At 49.7% G+C, this 25537-nt stretch overlaps 1 protein-coding gene across 1 annotated transcript; it reads left to right on the forward strand.

Annotated features, from left to right (window-relative positions):
- The first annotated feature begins 1953 nt into the window (after positions 1-1953).
- Lss (lanosterol synthase) lies at positions 1954-25537 on the forward strand. Its single transcript, XM_021205215.2, has 22 exons — positions 1954-2002; positions 2195-2363; positions 4062-4200; positions 5903-6011; positions 6591-6712; positions 8652-8748; positions 10121-10256; positions 10743-10851; positions 11277-11395; positions 12720-12817; positions 13373-13400; positions 14789-14845; positions 15375-15446; positions 16333-16383; positions 16900-17049; positions 17595-17691; positions 18266-18371; positions 20778-20843; positions 21356-21436; positions 22138-22308; positions 23913-23991; positions 24542-25537. Exons 1-22 carry the CDS (start codon positions 1989-1991, stop codon positions 24671-24673), a joined length of 2202 nt encoding a protein of 733 aa, XP_021060874.1. The 5' UTR covers positions 1954-1988; the 3' UTR covers positions 24674-25537.

Here is a 25537-nt window from a genome sequence, read left to right on the forward strand (position 1 = left end):
GCGCCAGATCTTGTTACGGATGGTTGTGAGCCACCATGTGGTTGCTGGGATTTGAACTCAGGACCTTTGGAAGAACAGTAGGGTGCTCTTACCTGCTGAGCCATCTCACCAGCCCACATTTTTTCTTTCTTAGATATTAGAAAGCATATCACTTTATTCATGTCTAGTCCAGGAAAATATCAACCTAACTTCTTTTGCAGCTGATATCTCTGCCATCTGTCTAGCTTTGCCATTCAAGTCTGAGGTTCCGTATGGACCAGAATTCTTCTTTCCAGTTTTTCAAGTTTTGACACAAAAAGGACTTCTCTGGAAAACACTCCAGCTTCTTTCTCCAGGGAAACAGTGACTTGTTTAGTGAATTTGGGAGAAAAGTGTCCAGTGTGCTAGGCTTCCCTGGGCAACCTTTTTTGGGTCTTCTTATTGGCATACTGTGCTTACATGGTACTTGGTGGGTCGGCTCCCAAAGGCTTCAATTGTTTGTCTGGCTCAGAAGCTGAGACATGTGTAAGCAGTCGTTATGAAGCAGTTAGCCAGCCCTGTTGATTACCTTCAAACTGACTTTTCTATTGTGAATTTTTAAAACTTACTTAATGTGTACGGGTGTTTTAACCGGCATCTATGTATTTACATCTCACATGTGCCTGGTGACTGAGAAGGCCAGAAAATGGCATTAGATTCCTTGAAACTGGAGTTATAGATGGCTGTGAGTCACCATGTGGGTGCTGGAAACCAATTCCAGGTTCTCTGACAGAGCAGCAAGTGCTCTTAAGCACTGAACTTAAGTATTGGACTCCAGTCCCCAAATCAGTAGTCTGAGGCAAGGCTCAGTTAAAATGCCTTGTCTTATATCTTTATAAGTTTCTAAACTGGGGAAGGAAGAGGTTAGTGTTTTTGACTAGCCATCTAAAATTCCAATTTTCTATCTAGGGAAGCAGTGTGGGCATTCTTTGCCTTTTACTTCTTCCTTCTCTGACTTGTGGTTCATGGCCCCTTCCTTGGCAGCGTTTGAGGGCTAGGTGCAGGGTGGCTATCTGGTTTGGGTAGTTGTAAGTAGGTCAGCACTCTGTAGGACACACTGAACCGCTGTGAGTTCTTGGAATTATATATTTTTTCCGATCTCTGGTCGTCATTCCTCCATGCCAACAATGCTTCTCAAATACTATGTTCAAATGTTCTCCATTGCACCTCACTAGTAGATTCTGCCGGCATACCACGGGCTTTCCTGCTTCCCTGTCTATTTTCAAACATAATCAAGGCCTTTTCCCCTTTAACTTGTAGGACCCCAAGCTCCAAGTATCCTGAGAGTAGTTCTGTGGCTAGGGAGGTGGAATTCTACCTGCTAATGGGCGTCAGGACACAGCCCTCTGCACTCTCTTGAGCTGCTCCCTGTGAGGAGCCTGTGCCGGCTTTCCAAGAACACTACTCTGGCCCTCTTCCCAACCCCGCCCCATGATGGTCCTTCGTGGCGCCTCGGATCAACGCTAGTTTCACCTCAGGTCATTCTAGCCTCTTCCTTACTTCTGAAGCACTCCTGGTTTCCGCGGCCTCTTTCCTGCAGATGTCGGAGGGGCCATTATCCACCAACCCTGTAGGTATCTCGGCTCAGAACATCCAGACCAGAAGTCTAAAACTGTCATCAATAAGGATCTAGAGGGGCCGGCCCTGCCCCGTCCCGCCCCGCCCCTCCAACAGGCCTGCCCCTCCCATAGGCCCTCCTCGTTCACAGGCCCGCCTCTCCCATAGGCCCCGCCTCCGAAGCGGTTCCCGCCCCATAGGCCACGCCCCCCGATGCCCTCGCGGCGTCGGGCGGCCCTGCGCCCAGCCACTGTGGTCGCGGTGCGTCTCTCGTGCCCACCTGGTGATGCTCTGATTGGCCGAGCTCGCATCGGCCCACCCAGCTGTTCCGGTCGGCCGAGACTCGCGCCTGCGCAGTGCACTAGGCTGTCAGGTAAAGGGCAGGCTAGCCCGTGGCAGAGAGCAGTGCTGTCATGACTGAGGGCACGTGAGTCGCGGACCCTGGGCCTCCCGCGGGTGTTGCGAGGGACGCGGCAGGGCGGTGGCAGGGAAGGTGCCTGGACAGCAGGGTGGCATGGCTGGTGGCTCGGCATGGTTGGTGGCTCTGCATGCCTGGTTTGCAGGCATCCCACCTGGGCGGAGCCTAAGGAAGGCTGCTTCCTCTCGCTGGTCCCCTCAGGTGTCTGCGGCGTCGTGGGGGACCCTATAAAACCGAGCCCGCCACCGATCTCACCCGCTGGCGGCTCCGCAATGAGCTGGGTCGGCAGAGGTGGACTTACTATCAAGCGGAGGACGACCCTGGTCGAGAGCAGACCGGGCTAGAGGCCCACTCTTTGGGACTGGACACAGTAAGTGATGCGATTCTGAAGGCACCATTTCATCCCAGGGCTGGAAGCCATCACTGATCAGCCTATGCCTTGTCTTCCTGAGCCAGAGCTCAGAAACAGTGAAGAGCCTTGTTTAAAAAGCAGGCAACCAGCCAGTAATATATGCATATGTGTAAACCAATGTATATGTGGGTATAGTGTCATATGAGGAAAAGCTGACTATAAGAGGATCAGGAAAGTTCACGAGTTATGTAAGAAGATGTAAAGCTAGCTGCTTTTCTAGTTCTAGTTCTGTCATGGACTTTGTGGTTTGGGGGATGGATTAATGCATAAACTATATTGGGTACTGAAAGTGTTAACATTTTATGGAAAGTTTCACAGTCTCCCTTTTCTTTCTTTCTTTTTTTTTTTTTTTGGTTTTTCGAGACAGGGTTTCTCTGTATAGCTCTGGCTGTCCTGGAACTCACTTGGTAGACCAGGCTAGCCTCGAACTCAGAAATCCGCCTGCCTCTACCTCCCGAGTGCTGGGATTAAAGGCCAGTCTCCCTTTTCAAATGCCAAAGTAATTAAGTTGAGTAGACTTTGTGTCTGGTTAATTTTGGTGAGCGATGTTTTTATTTATTTGCAGGTTTCTTTTTATTTAAATAGTAAGGCATATATATATATATATATATATATATATATATATATTTTTTTTTTTTTTTTAAAAACAAACAGGTGTGAACCTGGGCCTGACAGGCATATCTGTAATCCTAGCCACTGAGGAGGCTGTGGTAAGGATAAAGTTTAAGATCTGCCTGGGCAGCTTAGTAGAGCTTGTCTTACAAAATAAAGAGGCTGGGGATGGTAGCGCTGGCCTTTTAACCCAGCACACAGGAGACAGAGGCAGAGGCAGGCAGATCTTTGTGAGTTAGAGGCCAACCTGGTCTACAGAGCAAGTTCTAGGCCAGCCAGGTCTGCGTAGTGAGACCCTATCTCAAAACAATAACAAATAAATAAAGAAGAGGGCTGGTGATGTAGGTCAGTATTTGTGAGTATTTGCCTCAGTTCAATCTAACAACAACAAAAAGTGTGGCACCTCCTTCCAGAGACAAGAATTGAAGCATTATTTAAGTCCCTCCACCTCAGAGACCTGTGGAAGAAGTTGCCCTAATTTGGTTTTATTTTGAGCATTCTACTTTGATATTTAACTTTTGATTTGTAGGAGAATTACAAAGGTGGGTGTGGTTTTGTTTGGATCCACAAGATGAAATACTTAGGATCTGATTTTCTGGTTGTGTGTGTCCATGAATGGATGAAGTACAACTAATCATGGAGCAGTTAGTTAGCTAACAGGCTTCCTGCGAGTCTTGGCCATCCACTGGGAAGATCTTCTCTGAGCAACACTATGCTATTGTGTGGGTCCTTTCTGAAAGGAAAGAGTCCCAGTATCAGTTGGGCATCAGTACCCTGCCCTGTGTTCTGTGCTGGGCTTTGTTAAGACGTCTTGAAGTTTTGAAGAGATTTATAGATCAATGGTTGGAAGGGAAATTGTGACAACATGGAATTGCTTCCTTATTGTACACGGGGTGAAATTGTCCTATCCTGTCTTGTTTCAGATCAAAACAGTTGAAAAATTTAAACTACTTTAGAGTCACTACTTTGACTTGACTTGTGATTGACGAGGGTTCCTTGGGGCAGCAGGCACCCTCAACTCTCCTCTCTTGCCTCTCTTCACAGAGGAGTTATTTCACGGACTTACCGAAAGCGCAAACAGCCCACGAGGGGGCCCTGAACGGAGTAACCTTTTACACCAAGCTGCAGGCTGAGGATGGACACTGGGCTGGTGATTATGGTGGTCCGCTCTTCCTCTTGCCAGGTAGGAGGAGCGTGCTACCTCAATTCAAGGGAAAGGCTGTTCTAGATTGTCAGGGCATACACACGGGGTGTGTGTGTGTGTGTGTGTGTGTGTGTGTGTGTGTGTGTGTGAGATTGACCTACCCTGGTCAAGCAGGTTAAAATCCAGGAGCTCACTGGAAAATCTCTGGGGGAGGGTATCCCAGTCACCCTGCTGCCAGGATTTAGGGAACAGTGGTGGAGCACAGCTAGCCCAGGCTAGACGGGCAAGTACTGTAATCATGGAAGCAAAGCATTCTCGAGACGAAGGGGATGTATGGATGCTCTTGAATCCCAGTACAAGATGGAAAGGGTACTGTAAGGTGGAAGGCCCAGCCAGTGCCAGGGTGTTTGCCTCAGGAACATGAGGCAGTTGGTCATAGTGTGCCAACAGTTAGGAAGCAAAATGAGACCAAGGCTGGTACTCAGATTCTTTTCCTTCTTTTTATTTAGTCTGAGACCCCAGCCCATGCATTTGTAGCACCCACAAAGTTGAATGATTTTCCCCACCTCAGTTTACCTAGAAACTCTCTACAGATAAGTTTGTTTTATGGAGATCTAATATACCATCAGTTTGATGATCAATAGTCACGTGGTCTTGAGTCTTCTAAATAATACAGCTCTTGCCATCCTTTGGGCCTTTGACTGTGCTGCTTCTTTGGTCTGGAAATTTTTCTTCTCCTTTGATTAAATTAGATTTTAAGAGGTTAGGATGAGGAGCTGGTATCCATGCATCCTGGATTGCCTGGTTTCTAAAGAAACCCATATTCACACCGCAAGACCCTTTTCCGCATTGAGTTCTAACTCTGCTATATCAGTAGCCTGAATTATGAGCATCTGGGTTTGTTTCTGTAGTAGCTGCCCTATGATACCCTGTGCCATGCCATCAGTGTATGATAAGCAACTGCTCTATGGGTGATGAGGATAGCCATATGCCCAAAGACCAGGCTTGGAATGAAGATTTCTTGTGTAGTATCATCTCTCCCCATGTATGCAAAATAGCACATACATGTACAAAAGTTTATAAAACACAGCAGTACAATCTAAGCAATAACTACTATCCTGGCTGGGTGGTGGTGGTGCACACCTTTAATCCCAGAACCTGGAAAGCAGAGGCAGGCAGATCTCTTGAGTTCAAGGCCAGCCTTGTCTACAGAGTGAGTGTGTAGCCAGGGCTACAAAGAGAAAGCCTGTCTCGAAAACAGTCAGTCAATCAGTCAACCAACCAGTCAGTCAATCAATTAAACAAAAGCTATTATCTCATCCAGGATTACCATTTTAGTATTCCAATCCCAGGCAGGTGTTAAAGCAAGACTTGGTTGCCCGCAGTGAACCTCCTGATCTTAAACTGGCTCTTCTTAGTCCTTCAGGGCATGTGTGGGAGGCCTATTCAAGGCTCTGCAGTGTTTTTCTGACCCAGACTATGGTATTTGTATCAGGCATGACCACTTGAGCTCTGTGGGGTTCAGACATGGAGTGTTAACTGGATTCTTCTTAGTGTTCCCCTAAGCCCTGTTTCCAGAGTCATTGATTTGGCTTAGGAAGAATGGCCTTCCTGGGCTTGATTGCACGGGAAGGAACGCCACAGAGCTGCTCTGTGTCAGGAAGAAGGTCCTCAAGAGAATGGCTTGGGTTAGCAGCGCTGGGTACGTTTACTAGTGTGGAACATCCTTCTCACCACACAGGTCTCCTGATTACGTGTCACATATCACACATCCCTCTGCCAGCTGGATACAGAGAGGAGATGGTGCGGTACTTGCGGTCAGTGCAGCTCCCTGATGGCGGCTGGGGCTTGTGAGTATACTTACCAGCAGCACATATATACATGTGTGTGCTTGCGTGTGTTTTCTGTAGCTCATGCTTGGGTTTTCAGGCATCTGTTGAGAAGTGTGGTGACTGTAACCATGGACCTAGGGTGGGAGGGGCGAAAGCCTGGCCGGAGGAGAGCAGCCTGGTACCTATGCATAGCCCGGCTAATGGTTTTACCTCTGCTGTGTTGTGAATGAGTCTTGTGGTTGGCAGCCTCTTGAGACTCAAGTGCCAAGTTAAAGCCATTGTATTTTAAAATTCTGGAGGCAGCAGAGATGGCAGCAAATGTAGGGGGTCCCACAGTCCCATCTCAGTCTGCTTTCCTGATGTGGAGCAGATGGGTAGGGCGGGCCCTGCCCAGATGGTTTTGGAACAATTGAGTATCTTCTGTTGGGTGACTCAACTTTCCCTGGGCATCCCTGAAGTGTGCGTTCTGTGTTGTCATGTTGGTGGGAGATATTACAGCAGTCTTCTCTAGGTAGATGTCATTGCCAGGGTTGTTTCATTTCTTAGAAGTAGCGACAGATGGCAGGGCCCTTCCCCACCAGTCTTTACTCCCACTAGGCACATCGAGGACAAGTCCACAGTATTTGGGACCGCCCTGAACTATGTGGCTCTCAGAATCCTGGGTATTGGGCCTGATGATCCTGACCTTGTGCGCGCTCGGAATATCCTTCACAAAAAAGGTACTTCTTATACGGCACATGTGGTTTTCGTCATACTGACGTGGTGAGCTCTGGTAAATGGGACTTAGTAAGATGCACCTCTAGTTGGAACACTCGGAAAAACACATGAGTAGGGTGGAAACTGGTGAGCTGTTTAATAATAATAATTATTAATTTTAACTATTTGAAAAGATGTATTTATTTTTATGTGTCTGGGTGGTTTTGCTTGCATGTAATTCTGTGGACCACATGCATGCAGTGCCCATGAAGGCTAGAAGGGGGTGTCAGATTCTCTGGAACTGTAGTTACAGATACTGTTACTAGCCACATTGTGGGTTCTGGGAACTGAACTCAGATCCTCTGCAAGAGCAATATGTGCTTTTAACCTCTCGAGCCATCTCTCCAGCCCTAATTTTATTATTTTTAATTTAATTAATTAATTAGTGTGTTTGTGTGTGTTTTGTGTAATGGGTGTACAGTTAGCCTAGCTGCAACTTGAGTGTTTTTTTTTTTTTTTGGAGGTTTTTGTTTGTTTGTTTTGAGACAGGGTCTCACATAGCCCAGGCTAGCCTTGAACTCACAGTGTAGCTGTCGTTGGCCTTGACCTCCTCCTGAGTGTGGTATCCCAGACATGCACTACCATGCCTGGTTTGTGTAGTGCTGGGAATTGAACTCAGCTTTGTGCCTATAGAGAAGCTCTCTACCAATTAAGCATATGCTTAGTCTAAAAACAATGTGGTATTTTATATTCTGCTTTCTCCATGAATTGGTAAAGGTTTAAAAGCAACACGCTAGTACAGTGTCTGTGCAGTCTGCCTTGGGGGCAGCTGAGTCCTAGGTTAGCAGCCCCAGTGAGGGAGTCCTGCCCATCCCCTCCTTCCACACTTGTCATCCTCGAGCCTGGGCACCATTACTCCTTTCCTCTCAGAACAAAGCTCCTCTTGTCAGACGGCTGCCGGCAGCACCTCCTCTGGTCCTGTACGCCTCCCTCCAAGGCCTCTGCTCCTGGCTCACTCTTTGCTGCATGCTCCAGGGCCTCCTTTCGTTTTGTCAAGGTGGTTTCCTGCCCCAGGGCTCCTGTGCACCACATCCCCTCACCCCACTTTCCACCTTCACCTGGCTGTCTTGGAAATACCTCTTCGCACTTACAATGTGTCTTCCATTTCACCCTTTCAGGGTTTCTTTCTGACTTCCCAGGCTAGGTGAAGTGTTCTGTATGCATTATGAAATTCTGCAATCTTCTTTCACGGCTCTACCCTTTGTGACTAAGTAAGTCATCATCGGCCTCTGACGTTTTTGATCATGTACTTTCAACTTTACCTTCTGTTCTGTTGCTCTCTTGTTCTAATGTTTGCCCAGAGGAGGAATGTGCTTGCATCACGCTTTAGCTAGCAGCTTTCTCGCTCTCTCGGACTTTGACACACTTGGATTTAGGCCAGCACTCATAAAATGTGTAGCAATCAGTGTTGCCCCGTGCTGCACAAGACTAACTTGCTTGGTAGGGGTCCGGAAGGCTCTGAACATGGGGCTGCATGTTAGACTGTCCATGAGTCACTTGTGCTAGGCTACCTGCTGAATGGAAACCCACAGATAATGCAGCAGCTTGGGCTCAGATGGAGAAAGAGAAGCCAGGTCACCTCCCCTCTTCCCTCTTTCTCCAGGCTCCTAGTGCCATGTATCTGGGCCCCCCCTCTCTTTCTGAGCTACCTGTGCAAGTAGCTGTCTTCATGTGCTTCTGCTTGGGGTCCGGGCTATAAACAGCTCTTTGCAGGTTGGACACACTTGTTCCTGGCTGCTGTTTCTACCCAATGGCTGTGGTGTCTTGGGCAGCTGTGGAAAACGTCTTCTCATCTGGGAGTTACAGGATCCATGGAAGGCTGACCTTTCATTCATGCAAGGAGGGGCCCAAGAGAAAGCTGCAAGCCAGTATTCATAGTTATTGTTCCTTCTCTCTTCGCAGGTGGTGCGGTGGCCATCCCTTCCTGGGGGAAGTTCTGGCTGGCCGTCCTGAATGTTTATAGCTGGGAAGGACTCAACACCCTATTCCCTGAGATGTGGTATGCCTGCCCTCTGCCCATTGCACTTCCTTCTAGTAGACTGATGAGACCTAATGGGGTGGATCAGCGTCTCACTAGAGGCCCTGATGTGTTCTATAGATATATAGAAAGGGGACTCTTTTAGGCAAAAGCAAGGTGTCAGACCACCCAGCTCTGTAGCCGGCTGTGGAGCCCTGTAGGGTAGTTACAGAGCCCATTGTGTGGCTCGGGCTTTGTGGGAATAGACAACAGATCATACCAGGTAATTACAAAACCTTGGAGTATATATAGGAGTAAAGGAAAGGGCCTCCCCCACCCCTGTATCTCTTTTTCTTTTTGTCTTTTTTGTTTTTTGTTTTTTGTTTTTTGTTTTGTTTTTTGGTTTTTTTCGAGACAGGGTTTCTCTGTGTAGCCCTGGCTGTCCTGGAACTCACTTTGTAGACCAGGCTGACTTCGAACTCAGAAATCTGCCTGCCTCTGCCTCCCAAGTGCTGGGATTAAAGGTGTGTGCCACCACGCCCTGCTGTATCTCTTTTTCTTAGCTAAATTAATTTATGGTAAATGTTTGGGAAGTCCTAGATATTATTTTACCAATGAACATTTACATGTACATCGTTAAATTTTTTTTTTTTTTTTACCAATATTTACCCAGAAGAGTCAAAGCCTATTCCTTACTAACTGACCCTATGCTCAGTGTCTTTTTCTATTTTGTGAATATCTTATAAAAGCATTGGTACCATATGTAATACATATGTAATTTACCTCCAGATTATACATACTGGGTGGTAAGATCCCCAGAACAGAGTTCATGCTGAGCCTGTTGTCCTCTTGAAGACAGAGTTGAGGGTTCCTGTGCTATAACTTTTACATGCGGAAAGACAGGATGTGAGGGGCTACTTGGGAAAGGACAACAGGGCCCTAAAACAAGAACTAGAAGGCTTTGCTCTACAGCCTAGTTGAGTGGGAGAAGTGTGTGGCAAATGCCTGGCTCAGTGAGAGGTGTAGACAGAGCTTTCCATGTGTGGGGCGGGGTGGGTGCACTGTTACTTGACGTAAGGAGGTATACTAGACTTGTGCTAACATCCAGTGGTCTGTCCTTGGCAGCTCTCCTGGCTAGGGGCTAGACTTGCCTTGGGAGATGCAGGCAGAAGAAAGCCTCGTCAGGGTGGAGTGGGGTGCAGAAGCTTCGTGCTTCTGGTCCATGTCCCTACACTGTAGGGCTCCTCACATGACCCCCATATATGTAGCACTAGCTCCAGTCATTTGACTTAGGATGTAGATGCAAGTGTGCATGTACACTGAAGAATGTGCTCACAGCAGCATGTAACCTCAGAGCCAGTAACAGTGTAGGCTTATGTTCTTCTGTCCCTCGGACATGGCCTGTCTCTTCCAGGCTGTTTCCTGAATGGGTACCTGCGCACCCCTCCACTCTCTGGTGTCACTGCCGGCAGGTCTATCTGCCCATGAGCTACTGCTACGCCACTCGGCTAAGTGCCTCAGAGGACCCACTGGTTCAGAGCCTCCGCCAGGTAAGCCTCGTGATCTCTAGGGACCTTGTGAGGAAATGGCACATAGCCATTGGGGTCTTGGGCCTTGGGAGCTTAACTGCTTCTCAGTCCTGTGGGGGGTCCTGAGGGGTCTGTGTCATGGGAAGGGCATCTACCATTGCGCAGTGTCCAGTGAGACCTGGAGAGTTCAGAAGCTGCAGTCCTAGCCTGTGCTTGCAGTGACTGTTCTTGGGAAATAGTCCTGAAACAGGCTTTGGGAACAGGGTTTGCACTAGAGTGGGACCTAGGCTCTTAGGGCTGGGACGGCTCCTCAGATAAGCCGTGGTATAACTGGAATAGCTGGACCTCACACCCTGCAGTGATAATTCATTGGGTGTTCCTACTGCTGAGAAAGGCTATGACCCAGAACCCTGAGAGTGTGCAACTCGAGACCTCTCCTGGCTAGAGTTAGTCTAGCTTCTGTGTCTGCTGCTTCTACTAGGCACTCAGGTCTGCCCTGCCCTTTAGGAACTCTATGTGGAGGATTACGCCAGCATCGATTGGCCAGCGCAGAGGAACAACGTGTCCCCCGATGAGCTATACACGCCACATAGCTGGCTGCTGCATGTGGTGTATGGTGGGTGCCTCCGGAGGGTTGGGAGAGCCTGGGGAGTGCACAGTTAAGATGTTGCTCAGCTCTCCTCATGAATCCGTCCACTCTGTCAGTGCAACAACCAACCTCTGTGCTGGGGCCCTGGAGTGGGAGCTGGAAAGACATATCCTTGCTCTGGTTCCCCAACAACAGCTGACTGCTGCCCAGCGATCCCCCGCAGCATCCCAGAGGCAGGGCAGGACATGGTGGGAGGTATGAGGCAGGCCTTCCTAAATGGGAAGGAGGAAGCACAGATGAGGCAGAGTGAGCAGGAGGAGGGATCCCAGGGGAAAAGAGGGGTCCAGATGCTGTACTGTGGAGGACCCACCCCTGTCTGAATGACTAGGGCACAGCCTGCCCCACGTATCTTTCCTGTTGCCGGGTGTCCACTAATGCCTTTTCCCCTGCAGGACTCCTCAACCTGTATGAACGTTTCCATAGCACCAGCCTGCGAAAGTGGGCCATCCAGATGCTGTATGAACACATTGCAGCTGATGACCGTTTCACTAAGTGCATCAGCATTGGTCCGGTCAGTGTCCTTCCTCTCTGGTCCCTAGAGCAGCTTTGGTGGCAGTGGGGTTGTGTGTCTCTGCGTGGGCAGAAAACACTTTGGACTGGGTTCGTACTGAAGAGCTTAACATCCTAAAAGAGGATAGGCTGCAAAGGAAAATGAATGCCCTGTCAGTTTGTGCTGATCAGAGCATGATTTTTATTAATCGGACAAGGAAGGATTCTAAGCCCGCCCCTGAGTCCCCTGGAGAAACTCTCTCTGTCTCTCTGCCTGCTGCGCGGTCAGATCATGAGCGGAGATGTATCTGGAAGGCGGGTTCGAGCGAGTGGGCGGAGACGACGTTAGTGGTTGGTCCAAGCGACAGTGGGTGGCGACAGTGGGCGGTGATGACGACGACGTAGGGCGGTCTGACGGTGGTCTGACAACGCTGCATTCTGGGAGATCTGGGGAGGTCTTCTCATTAGCAATTCTGTGCGCCTGTAAAGGGCGCAATATAATATTTAGAGGGAGAGTGGTTAGTGGAGGTGAGAGACCCTAACATGGGGTCCTCTCAGATGTCCTAAGAGCTAGGCTTTGTTGAGCTGAGAATGAGGCAGGCTTATTTCCCAGATCCCGGCACATCTCCGTTTGGGTCAGTACATTTGAAGCACCACCTGTATCCATTCTCTGCGCTCAGTGAAGCTTTTCCTCCCGTTGCCCTGCCTGGCTCTTGTCTAAGTCTGAATATTTCCTGGAAGACTACTTCTTAAGCTTCCTGGCCAACTGGGTGGGGTGTTTCCCCTCTACTCACAGATCTCACCTTCCTCCCTTATAGGTGGCAGGCTTAGAGGTGCCCAGGGGTAATGAGAACAGTAGGACCCTCATGCTCCGCTTCCGGTCTCTCTTCCATCTGGCTGTGGATGCCAGGCCTCGAGTTGCTGGTTTTGCTTTGCTTCCTGGGCCTGGCCAACTGTGTACATGCTTAGGGACCTTGAGGAGCACATGCCTGAGGCTGTAGTCAGAGTGTACTGGCCAGAGTTACCAGAGACCCAGTGAGGAAGCTGTCCTCACAGATGAGAGACAGTCAGGATGTGAGTTGTGACATTGGCTACTGTACTATGGTGGGCTGCCCATAGGTTCTCTGGATAAACTCAGCTAGCATTGAGCTTCCTTCAATCTCTCTGTGGACTCTCGGTCCTTCTTTGTCACACCCTAAGCTCGCCTGGAATCTTATTGGCTTCAGTGTGAGTCTGTTCCCAGGGACATGAATGTATGGAGAATTCTTAGGAAGCTGCTTTTAGGGCAGATGGGGCCCCATCCCAGGGTAAAGTTGCGTGGATCCTGATGGCCACATTCCCTGCAGATCTCAAAGACCATCAACATGCTTATCCGTTGGTCAGTGGATGGACCATCCTCCCCGGCCTTCCAGGAGCACGTCTCTAGGATCAAGGATTACCTTTGGTGAGAGTGGTTAAGTGGTGGCTGGGTGTGGTGCAGAGAGTTCCCTGGAGACATGCGGCTATAAAGCTGGGCCCTTGGCTCATCTACTTAGGGGGCAAACTGTCAAGTTTCTGAGAGTGTTTTGTGGAATCAAGAGCATCGCCAGTTAGATTGTCTTGGGAAGTAACTAGCAGTAACTACGGGTGATCCCAGAGTCAGAGCCAGGAAGCCTAGGGACACTGTGTCCAAAGTAGGGACCGTTACAGGGGACGGAATCCTTGCACTTTTAGAGGCCATCTTCTCTCAGGTGGTGGTGTGAGCTAGGGTAGCTAGGTAGTCCAGCTCTAGAAGCCTATGGCACAGGCCAGTGACCCTGGGTAGGCCACTGTCTTGTTTCTGCCTGATGTAGCCCTCGTGCTTGTGAGCCCAGCTGGGCAGCACTGAAGTCAGCATGAGGGAAGTGGGTATGGATGCTCCAGGGGGATCTGGATGCCTTTTTGCGTGTGTGTGGCTCCTGATGGACAGCTGGAATTCCAGCTTACACCTTCCTGACGTCATCTTTTCTTATCCCCATAGGCTGGGCCTTGATGGCATGAAAATGCAGGTAAGGGCACAGAATGGAGGCTGCTGGCTCTTTGTGACCATCTCTGCTTACTTATTTTTAATCCGTTTAGAGTTATTATGATCCAAAAGTGACATCCAGGCATGGTAGCACTTACCTGTAGTGCCATCACCCAGTTGATTAAAGCAGGAGGATTGAGTTTGATACCAGACAGTGCTGTATAGCAAGACCCTGTTTCTGAATTAAAATGGGACATGGGGGTGGAGCAAGAGTGACAAACCATGAAAAACCAAAGAAAAAATTACTTCCCCAACACCATTCTTGCAGTAAAAGAGGAGACTTAGTCACCCTTTAATCCTCATGTTTGTGGGGACATGGGGCCGTGGGCACCTCCTGGTCTCTGTGGTTACTGTATGTTCTCACATGACCCTCTGCAGTCATTCTTCAGAGCGGACTAAACCATGACAGGTCCAGGCTTGGCTCAGACCCTCCAGAAGCCTTCATCCTATCACTGTGATGGAGAAGTGGCTCTGGGTAGTACTGGCCTCTCTATAAGGACATCTGGAAGCTCCTCTGGCAGGCCATGTGTTCTCAACTCGCAGGAGAACCCTAAACATTACACTCTCTGGCCACCCGTATGGGAGGAGCCTCCAGGTCAGAGAGGTGGGCCCAGGCTTGAAGATTGTTCCTTTCTGTGGTACCTAGTGGTAAAGGACGGCATATGTGCAGATGTTCAGAACAAGCATGAAGTGGTTTGCTGGAGATACAGTGCTGGCGATAGTACATGATGTATGGCCAGTTTTCCCCTAGGTGCTTCTAGGGCTCTAGCCAGAGGGTGGACAGTGGGTGTGTTTCTTTCTGGGCAGGTGTTTAGCTGGGATCTTTAGCCCCTACAGAGGTGTGATCACCCTGTAGGATTGGGAGCTGTCAAATATTTATAGAGATTCCTGAACAAAACCCCCTGTGGACTTGATCATTTATTTCCTACACTGAGACCCAAGGCTGTTGTTCAGAAAACCAGGTTTCTAGGATGGGATTTGAAGGGACCTTCCTTGCTGTATGAGGGCCACAGTAATATGTCATCTGGGTCCTTGACACCTTAAGCATACTTGGAAATGGAGGGGCTTTGTTTCTAGCTGTCCCATGCCTGGGGTACCATGCTGTCATGGGGTATGGAGGAGTCTTCAAGGGAACACATGGTTCTGGGTATGTCCTGAGAAAGTGCTGTTCTCCCAGGGCCTGTAAAGGCAGTTGGGGCTCTGTTACCCACATGTGCCCACAAGATTCAGTGTTCTTTCATTCATTTGTCAGCTAGTAGGGTGCACAAGGCTCAGAATCTGGTATAGGGTATTGACTGGGTACTCTGTGACAGGTTGGATCCTAGGAGTCAATGGATGGGGTTGCTCTAACAGCTTGTTGTCTGTGAACAGGGCACCAATGGGTCACAGATCTGGGACACTTCATTTGCTATCCAAGCACTGTTGGAGGTATGCGGCTGTCCCCACGTGATCTTCCTGTGTGTATGACCTACACATGCACCCTGAGAGAAAAGATACTGCTTACCATGCCTTCTGTCCCTTGAGCTTCTCTCTTGCCTGTCTTGTAGTGATAATCCTAACCTAGAGAGTGAGTGGGCAGGTGGTCCCTGGGTTGGGTGGGCCTGAGGCTGAACATTAGCTGCTACCTGAGCTAGAGAGAAAGAATGTTTCTCTGCAGGTGGGGTGAGGGCAGTCAAGTCCCGAGGGTGTCTTTGGACGACCCAGGGCCTAGACCAAGTTGAGCTGCTGGAGGCAGGACCTGTCAGAACAGTGGGAGTCTGGTAACTATCCAGGGTGGTCTTCTCTCTGCTCCAGTCTTTAGTCACATCTCATTGTCTTTTCTCTTTAAAGCAGAGAACATTAGGGAATCCTAGAAAACTCTTAAGATGTGTCAGTTTCTGGAGGTGGGGGTGGGGAGGCAAGATGTCACCAGGACACCGGAGGACTGGCTCAGCTGTGCTACCCTGCTGTTTTCTAGGCAGGTGCGCACCACAGACCTGAGTTTCTGCCCTGCCTGCAGAAGGCTCACGAGTTCCTGCGGCTTTCACAGGTGAGGCCCGTGTGTGCTCGTCAGCCCTGCCTCCCCAAGATGGCTTTCTTAGCTTGCTTCCATGCTGCTCTGCCTGGCCCTAGACCATGTTGGTGTATCTAGTCACCCTAAGGTAGCTCTGGCCACAGCCTGCAGTGGCACATCACTAGCTGGCAATTTCTGTTCTTCATGCCAGAACACCGGTGTGCGGAGGGCCAAAGCCAGCCTATGGCACAGTCAGGAGTTATATCCTTGAGTGCCACAGCCTGTTCACATCCTAGCCATCTTTGAGGCACCTCAGGCCTGTGGGTGCCCTCCCCGATGCCATGTGAAGCAGCCACCTGGCCTGCCAGATCACTGTCTTGATTCCTGCCTTTCAAATCCACCTCGAGCCCCTATCATGTGCCACTTTTTCAAGCTGGCCTTGCATACCCTGCTGCAGACACACTGGATGCCGCAGGCCTAGATCCCACTGGCATCCTCCTCTGAGTGCCCTCATGTTCCTGTTTCCCAGTCCACCGATCCCACTGGGATGTAGCTTCCTCAGATCCCCTATGTGGCTTCCCTAGCAGGGCCTGCTCTAGGACCTCACTGAGTGACGGGCCTTTAGAAGCCCCTCTGAATGGACCCCACTGCACATGCATGCACATGCAGACCTGTTTGTTTGCTGCTTGAACTGAGTCATGCAGCTCAGGGGTAGTGAACCCATGAAGCTGAGCGCAAGAGTAGGTTGTTCAACCCTCTGTGGATGATCTAATTTCCTAGTAGCGATAAGGTCATATGGGGCTCATGGGTGTCATAGCGCACTAACTGTGGCTTGCAGTAGGTCTGTCTGCCAGATGGCAGCACAGGGTCCCAGGCGCCAACATGTTTCTGTTTTCCACATATGCTCCTTGCTGCTGTGCAGGTCCCAGAAAACCGTCCTGACTATGAGAAGTATTATCGCCATATGCACAAGGTATGTATGGGCAACCCACCCAAGCCCAAAGCTCAGCTGTCTTCCCTTTGAGGAGGGCTTTCTGTTGCTTTTCCAGCTCCTTGTTCTGTAGATGCCCCGTGTCAGGGGCTTCGTTCTCCCCTGAGGCAGCCATGCTTCAGGGTCGTTGCGGTGTGTAGCACACACAGATGCTAAGAAAAGAGCTGAGCATTGAGCTGGAGTGTTGAGCTCAAGGCAGAGGGTATGAGGGACTCAGCCAGCATCAGCCTCCTTTGCTGGAAGGGCCTGCTGATAGATGCTGGTTGTGGAAGGAGACGTCCACATGGCTGCTGCCTTTCCTTAGTGGGGTCCCTGGGGTACACGTGCTGCTATTCAGGTTCCAGACCTGTTTTATTGCTAAGATTGGAGGGCATTCAGGCAGGGCAAGAAGTCTGCTCAACTGTGTCCCATTCAGGTACCCTGTGCGGTGGTGGCTAGGCCTTGCCGTGACTGTTGCAGCTCTCTAGGGAGGAGCACTGTTGCACTCTATCTCTGTAGGGTGGTTTCTCCTTCAGCACACTGGACTGTGGCTGGATCGTTGCTGACTGCACAGCCGAGGCTTTGAAGGCCGTGCTGCTCCTGCAGAATCAGTGTCCCTCGATCACCGAGCATATCCCCCGAGAGCGGCTGTGTGATGCTGTGGATGTGGTGAGCAGCTTCCTTCATCTTCTGTGGTTATGTCTTAGCAGATTCAGACGGAGTTGTAGGATGTCAGAGTCTAAGACTGAACGAACCCTGGGGTAGATCCTTGGAACTTTGGTTGGGTATGAAGGCTCTGCAGTATAAGATACGGTGCCTAGCCCGTCCCAGAAGCAGGCGGTGTGGTCCCCGAGGCTTCTCTTCTTAGCTTCTGAGGCTCAAGGAACTGTCCATATTTGTGATGAGCTTTCTGCAGGTCTCATTTGGGAGGTTTGGTGGTCTTTGGTGGGTATCCAAAGAATTGGAAATGTCTGTTCATCTTTGTGCAAAGTCCTTTGGCACATCCGCTTCTTGTATATATTTTCCCATGGAGGTCTATATTGGCCTGATAGTGGAGTATGTCTCCAGAAGTTGTGCAGCTGCATTGGGCACCTACCACGTCTGGAAACTGGCTTCTTACCCCTCATTCCTGTCCTGTTGGTTGTCAGCGGTGCTTCAGCCAAGTCATGCTGTCCTTGTATGCTCAGCTGTCTGGGTGCTCTCTCTCGTTCCAGTTACTGAGCCTGAGGAATTCCGACGGAGGATTTGCTACCTACGAGACTAAGCGTGGAGGGTACTTGCTGGAGCTGCTGAACCCCTCAGAGGTCTTTGGTAAGTGTGTTGAGTAGCGGCATGGTGTGTAGACCAGGCCAGGCACACAGGCAGGTCCATGTAGAGCCCCCTATGAGCCCCAGAGTATACAATGCCTGCATTTTTCTGTCTCAGGCCATGGAGACCTTAGGCTGGGGTTGCTGTTTATCCACAGGGCCTTGTGCTGTGTGGAGACTGCCATGTGCCCTTCATACGCTCAGTGACCCCCAGCACTTGTAAGGACCTATGTCAGGGGCTGCCTGGCCATGACTGTTGTCACTAAACTTCTAGTCTGTCAGGGCAAGCTCTCTCCTCATGGACCCTGGCACCTGCCTCATGCCTTCTAATTATCCTATGCTTTGACCTGTCATACATGTGGGGGTTTGGGTGGATGGCAGTGGTAGTAGCCCAGCTGTCTTGTGTGTGTGTCATAGCATAGGTGTGCAGGTCTCACTATGCCCATTGTGGCCCCACTGCCCAGGTTGAACTTGGGGTAATGTCCAGGTGTGAGTCCTGCATGCTTTAACACGCTTGCTCACCACACTCTGGCCTGAACCATAGTGGAGCTCAGGTGCCTTCTTTTCTCCCTTTCTAGGAGACATCATGATTGACTACACGTATGTAGAGTGTACCTCCGCTGTGATGCAGGCACTGAAGCACTTCCGTGAACACTTCCCAGACCACAGGGCAGCAGAGGTCAGGTAAGGAAGGTAAGACAGGACTGAGTAGGCCCACAGCTTAGTGTTCCCTGACAGCAGACCGTGGTTTTTCAACAAGATAAATGGAGACACTGGCTTGAGTAAATACAGGGACAGTTTCAGATGCCTACCTATCCATCAAGTGTGTGTGTGTGTGTGTGTGTGTGTGTGCCATCTGTGTATATCTGTGCATGAGTCTTTGTATATAGGTCTGAGAAAGACAGTACAACTGTAACATAAGGGGTTATTTTTCCTATCTTCTTGAACATGTTTTAAAATGGACATGTATACCTCAATTCACCACCAGTGTCCAGGTAAATATCTGCTAAGTGTTCTTTCATGTTGAGAGCCAATGAATGGTCAGAGGCTCTTGAAATTGTTATATGGGGACCCTAACATCACCTGATTTACACCCCGTTGTCATTCCCCCATAAAGCAACTGCTCTTCTGTCCTCTTAGTCATGGATTGCTGTTGCTCTCTTTGAACCTGCTTTGGTTGAGTCCCACACTGGCATGTGTTGGTTCCTTTTATTGTTAGTTACATGGAAGTGCAGGGAGGGTTTCATTTGGTGGAAGTAACTACACAACGGTCCATCCCTTTCGCTGGTTCTTGCATTCTTTGGATCCGCCTTGTTTGTGGTGTTTCTTGAGTCTTGGAGAGGTTATATAGCTGTTCATTTTCTCCATCTATGGTTGAATATTAGATCATTCTGACATAGCAACAATTACTTTGTCTCAGGAGCTTGACTGGTTATGATTCTTCATGGTACACCTCTCATTCTTAAAGTTTCCATTCATGACTGATGACAGCCGAAGGCAGCAGTGACGTAAGGCATAAACATAAACGTTTAGAAGGGGCACATCATACCTATTTAATAAAGCAGTGGCAATGGCCTCCTCATAAGGATGACCTTTGCCCCAGGTTACAGTAACATGAGTTTCTTCCTGCGGAGGGGGCCTTATATCACAGCAGAAAGCAGTAAAGTTGCATTTTCTTTTTTTTTTTTTTTTTTGTTTTTTTGTTTTTTCGAGACAGGGTTTCTCTGTATAGCCCTGGCTGTCCTGGAACTCACTTTGTAGACCAGGCTGGCCTCGAACTCAGAAATTCACCTNCCTGGCTGTCCTGGAACTCACTTTGTAGACCAGGCTGGCCTCGAACTCAGAAATTCACCTGCCTCTGCCTCCCAAGTGCTGGGATTAAAGGTGTGCGCCACCACGCCCGGCAAGTTGCATTTTCTTAACTGTCGTATTCATGTGTTATTATTGTATTAATGGGCATTATCTTACCTGGTGCTTCTACTGTAACAAGCAGGGTCCATAGCTGAGCTGGACTGTTGGAGACAGTTCTGCACCAACAGCTTGCATGCTTTCTTCAGTATTCTGAAAGCCAGCTTGTAAGGAAGTAGTTTCTACTTTAGTCTTAGCCTATCTTTGCCAAAGCAAAATCTTTAACAGTAGGGTCTATTTAGTTTTGTTTTGCAACCAAAAAGCATGGCTTTGAGGGGCCTAATAGCTCCCAGGGAGGTAGCCCACTCCCAGCATTGAGAAAGTTCACCAAAAACCCATAAATAAAACAATACACTTTTTTTAAAAAAGAGACAAAGCTTGGAGAGATGGCTCAGTTAATAGCATTCAAACTGATCTCACTTGTCCCCGTGAAACAAGGCATGTTCAGTTGCTCCTTCTCACCCTCGGGCACTGTAAGCCCGATTAAACTCTTTCTTTGGTAAGTTGCTTGGTTGTGGTGTTTCACCACTGCACCTGAAGAGTAGCTAATACAGAAGCTGGTACGGAGATAGATTGCCATGAAAGATCTAAGCATGTTTTTGGGGAGGATGTGGTCGGCTTTGTAAGGCTGGACTAGAAAAGTAGTTGAACGCTGTTCGTAGATGATGGACCATCCTAGCAGGAGCTTGGGAGACAGCGCTGAGAACTATGCCACTCACTCATGGAGGCCCAGCTCAAAAGGCTCAGGGTGGGAACATTACCAACTGGGCTGCAGGCCATTCTTGTGATACTTTAGCAAAGAATGTAGCTGTTTTCTGCCCTCTCCTAAGAACTCGCCTGCGGCTGGGCTTGGTAATTAGTAATTGCTTGTAGGCAGGTGTACCCTGAAAAAGGCAAATGGGGCAGAAATACAGATGCAGTCTGAAGAGGGAAGAGAGTACCAGGGAATTTAACATGGGAGCCAGGGCCTGTGCTGAGAAAGAGCATCTGCTTCTCTGAACTTTGACGGCCTGTGTTCCCTTCTGTGTCCCATAGCTGCCTTTCCCCCTCTTCGAGCATGTGTTTTGATCTGTTTGAAGGGGAAGCCGGTCTCACTTTCCTGAGAGCCTTGTGTGGGCAGGACTGGGGAAGGTTTTGTAATTTGATCTGCAGTGGTCATCGAGCTAACAGCCTGTGTTGCAGGGAGACCCTCAATCAAGGCCTGGACTTCTGCCGAATGAAGCAGAGAGCTGATGGCTCCTGGGAGGGGTGAGCAGACAGGAGGTGGGATCAGTGTGCATGCCGGGGTGGGAGGAGTCTGTCCTTACTGCCTTCGTCCTGGGAGCCTCAGCTCTGTGGCCTGCGATCACACCTTCCTTGCTGTACGCAGTACTTGTGTGCCTTGGTTGGAGGAGGCTGTGGCTGAGCCAGGTGAACAGTGCCACCTTCAGCAGGTCACACTCCCCCTGCCTGGGATGTGTGTGAGAACTTCTTGTACCAAAGTCCCTTCCTCCCCCTTTCCTCTCCTTTCCAACCTTCCATCCTCTTTCTCTGTTTCTCACTCTCTTTTTGGTTTTGTGAGACAGGGTCTTGCTGCAAGTCTCAGGCTGGCTTTAAATTAGCAATCCTCCTGCCTTAGCCCAGTGCTAGGAATATAGGCATGTACCCCCATGCTTGGTCCAGTTCTGCCCTCTCTGAGGTTGTCCCAGTACCTGGGTAGAGTTCCTGTCCTCTCACTTTGAGTGAAGACCGAGGCTGACGTTCTCTTCTGCTCCCTCTAGCTCCTGGGGGGTTTGTTTCACCTACGGCACCTGGTTTGGCTTGGAAGCGTTCGCTTGCATGGGGCATACCTACCAAGACGGGTAAGTGTGGCTTTCATGGCAGGTGAGGGCATTGCCATGGTTACTGTTCTGTTCTGTTTCCTGTACTGTGATAAAGCACTGACCAACAGCCCCTTGCGGGGAAGAGTTTACTTTAGGCTTATACTTCCGGGTCATAATCCATCATTGAGGGAAGTTAGGGCAGGAACTGAAGCAGAAGCCATGAAAGAAACCCTACTCAGCCAACTCTCTTACACAGTGGGCTGGACCCTCCCAGTTTCTTCCATTGGTGGCCCTGTGTTGACAGTAAAACTAAGCAGACCAGTAACACTCTGCCGTGGTGGTCTTTTTCCTTTGACATTTGACTTTATTTTGTTTACTCTTTTTAAACAATGAGATAGGGTCTAGGAACTCAGGAAAAGAGGGGTTGATTCAAGCCCTATCTCTGGCTGCCCTCGCCAGTGCTTCTAGATCTAGTGGGTTTGGGGAGTCAGGGATGTTGTACTGAAGTAGATGCAACCTAGGGCCTAGTTCTGTTTCTGTGTGCCCACATACCCAGCCTGCATGTGTCTGAAGCTGCAGGGTGTTTTCCTCTGCCCAGCAGCTCTGTGAGACACGTGCACCCATATCCACTCACTTCTGCAGGCCCCTCCCATGACCCTAAGGCAGCCTGTCAGGGTAGGTTATAAAGGGCTTAGATCCGCCCAAGGCATCATGTTCTAAACCTCCTGCTCTCTCTACAGGGCTGCTTGTGCAGAAGTAGCTCAGGCCTGCAACTTCCTCCTGTCCCAGCAGATGGCAGATGGAGGCTGGGGGGAGGACTTTGAGTCCTGTGAACAGAGGCGCTATGTGCAGAGTGCCAAGTCCCAGGTCCACAGTACCTGTTGGGCCCTGATGGGTTTGATGGCTGCCAGGTAAGGACAACGGGAACCATCCTTGGGAGTGTGTACTAGGGACAGTCAGTCAGCTTTGAGGAGGTGGCCTAGGGTATGGACAGATGTGGGAAGATGTGAAAGTAGCCACAGGACTGAGCCATTATCCCTCGGTAACTGTGGATGGAGACTGCTTCAGAAACCACATACCCTATTCCTAGGCTAAGTGGCAGCCCGTCTGGATGAGTGGTACCTACAGAGAGACTCATCCTTAGAAGTGGTCTACCTATCCATTGGCAGAGCAGGAACAGCAGGGCCTGTGGGGCTGTGGTGGGGAAGGGAAAGCGCTGCCTCAGGATCCAGAGCACACGGCTGCTGTGGCCGCTTTTCCTCTCTTGTGTCCATGGCTCGTATTGGATTGAGACACATGTATTGCGCCCATGTACACAGGCCCACATATGTATCTGGATGCACATGCAAGTACGTATATATGTTTAGGTATATACATGTGTGTTCACACAGCTGTAGGAGTACACACACATACACACACACACACACACACACACACACACACACACACACATTGTACATGCTGTCTTAGCCTGTGTTGCCACAGTACACTTGGAGTCATTTGGAAATCTTCCTGAAATCCCCTTAGTCAATGTGTACAGGGAGCCCAAGGGCAGGAGAGTCGTCAGTCTGTCCCCACTCAGTCCCTAGCAAGTGTCTTAGTTAGGGTTTTACTGTTGTGAACACACACCATGATTGAGGCAACTCTTATAAGGACAACATTTAATTGGGGTTGGCTTACAGGTTCAGAGAGTTAGTCCAGTACCATAAAGGTGGGAGCCTGGCAGCATCCAGGCAGACATGGTGCCGGAGGAGCTGAGAGTTCTGCATCTTCATCTGCAGACCTAAGAGAGGACTGACTTCCAGGCAGCTAGGACTAGAGTATTAAAGCCCACACCCACTGTGACACACCTACTTCAATAGGGCCACACCTCCCAACAGTGCCACTCCCTAGCCCAAGCTTATACAAACCATCACAGCAGGGTAGGCATAAGGCTTGTCTTCCTCCCTAGGGAATCTATCAGCACCGTGTGCCAACCATATCGTTATGGCAACCACCTGTGCATGCTCTGCTTCTCAGGCTCATGGGAAGATTCCAGCAGGAGTCTCGGGTGTTCTGCTTGTTAGGGTTTACTTACCGTCTTAGGATTTCATTGCTGTGAAGGGACACAGTGACTACAGCAACTCATATAAAGGACAACAGTTAATTGGGGATGCCTTACAGGTTCAGGGGTTCAGTCCATTATCATCATGGCCGTGTGCAGGTAGACACTGCGCTGGAGAAGGAGCTAAGAGTGCTACATTTTGATCCTCGGGCAGCAGAAGGGGATTGTGTATGTCACACTGGGCATAGCTTAAACATATATAGCCTCAAAGTCCCCCTCTACAGTGACACACTTCCTCCAACAAGGCCACACCTTCTAATAGTGCCACTCCCAGTGGTGGAGCATTCAAACCCATTCCTGTTCAAACCACAGCCGTCATCGTCATGGGATTTGGAGACGTTTTGTTCTTCTCCCGGGATGCGCGTTTATGCCACATGCTAGGTATGTTCACGCTGTCTTCTTGCCCCTCAGGCATCCTGACATCACTGCTCAGGAGAGAGGAATCAGATGTCTGCTAGGGAAGCAGTTCCCCAATGGAGACTGGCCTCAGGTGTGTGAGGGGTGGGCAGTCGTTCCCACACGAATCCCGACTTGCCCGTTAGTCTTCACACGCTTTCCTATGCCCATGTTCCTCTGAGGGGGCTTTGGGGACCTGGGATAGGGGCGCTGTTCAGCAGAGGCTTGTCCTGCTGGTAGAGCTACGATGTGTTGAGCACATTTTGCTGTGTGTAAAGGAAACTGGCTGGGGGGAAGGACTGGAGAGCTGAAGTTTCCTGCACAAGCTCAGCTCTACCGTGTGCTGTTTGTGTGTGGTTCATCACTCACAAGATATGCAGATGGTCTCCATGTGTCCCTGTGCTTACAGGGATTCTTACAGACTATTAGTCCAAGGAAGAATGTTTACTTGAAGTTATAGTCTCTGTGCTGGGACCAAAGTCGAGCAGGATTGCTGCCAGCCTGTGCTTCCCTGTCTTTGCTTGCCTGTCTTTGGTTCATCAGCTTTTCCCAAGCAGACTTGTCCTAGGGCTGGGAAATTCAGTAGTTAGGACCACCATCCAGGGACAAGCGCCTTATTGCTCATTTTTTCCATTTCTTTCCAGGAGAACATCTCTGGGGTCTTCAACAAGTCCTGTGCCATCAGCTACACAAATTACAGAAACATCTTCCCCATCTGGGCCCTGGGCCGCTTCTCTAACCTGTACCCTGACAATACCCTCGCCGGCCACGTTTGAACACGTGTGTGCCTGTGCTGCACCTGGCCAGCATCATCACCATCCAGGTCCTGGCGAGCCCTGTGTCTTGGCAGGGTGATAAGGGCCTTCTTAGCCCTGCTTAGGCCTCATTCTCTATTTCTGTAGACAGGAGGCTGGGGATAGGATCAGGGTTGGCATCTTTAGACACTTGTCAGTGTGCGCTTAAAGTTCTTGGACTAGCTGCAGTGAGAAAGGGAAGAAGATGAGCCTGAGATTCAGAGAGGCACAGTGGATAGACTCAGAAGCTCCTGGGTATTCTCCTTGAGGCAGCAAGGCTGTAGAGCTTTCGTGATCAATGACTTCCCTGTGAGGGAGCAGCTGGCTTCTTCGCTGTCTCCCTTGTTGACTGTGGAGTGGGCCCTTGAGCATCTTGTGTTTGCTGTGCTGAGGGTGTTAGAGCAACCCTATGGTGCAGGGATGCTCAGAGAAAGGCTCAATGGCAAGTGAGGCAGGTCCGTTGCTCATTGTGCCCTGAGAAGTAAGTATCTGGTGTCCCCAGAAACTTGCCACCCACGACTACATCACTGTATGAAATGCCAGTTATCCAGAAAGGAAATATGAACTGGCTTTGTACTAGAAACGCTACTAAAAGTCATTTGAATGATCACCGACTCCCTTACTAAACAGACCCTGGACTGATGGCTCAGTAGTAAAGAACATCGGCTGCTCACTCAGAGGACCTGAGTTTGATTCCCAGCACCCACCTGGTGGCTAACAGCATGTAACTCCAGTTCTCAGGGAACCCAATGTCATCTTCTGGCCTCTGTGGGCACTGTACACATGGTACATAAACATACATGCACTCATAACACCTATACACATAAAATAAATAAAATATTAAAA

This window comes from Mus pahari, chromosome 9 (assembly GCF_900095145.1).
Source record: "Mus pahari chromosome 9, PAHARI_EIJ_v1.1, whole genome shotgun sequence".
In the NCBI taxonomy this organism is placed as follows: domain Eukaryota; kingdom Metazoa; phylum Chordata; class Mammalia; order Rodentia; family Muridae; genus Mus; species Mus pahari.

What these genes read in the sequence shown, in the direction of transcription:
- Lss (XM_021205215.2), top strand. An exon ending in AGGATCAAGGATTACCTTTG is followed by an intron (nt 12,818 to 13,372) that starts GTGAGAGTGGTT and finishes TTATCCCCATAG; the next exon opens with GCTGGGCCTTGATGGCATGA. An exon ending in TGTGTGATGCTGTGGATGTG is followed by an intron (nt 17,050 to 17,594) that starts GTGAGCAGCTTC and finishes CTCTCGTTCCAG; the next exon opens with TTACTGAGCCTGAGGAATTC.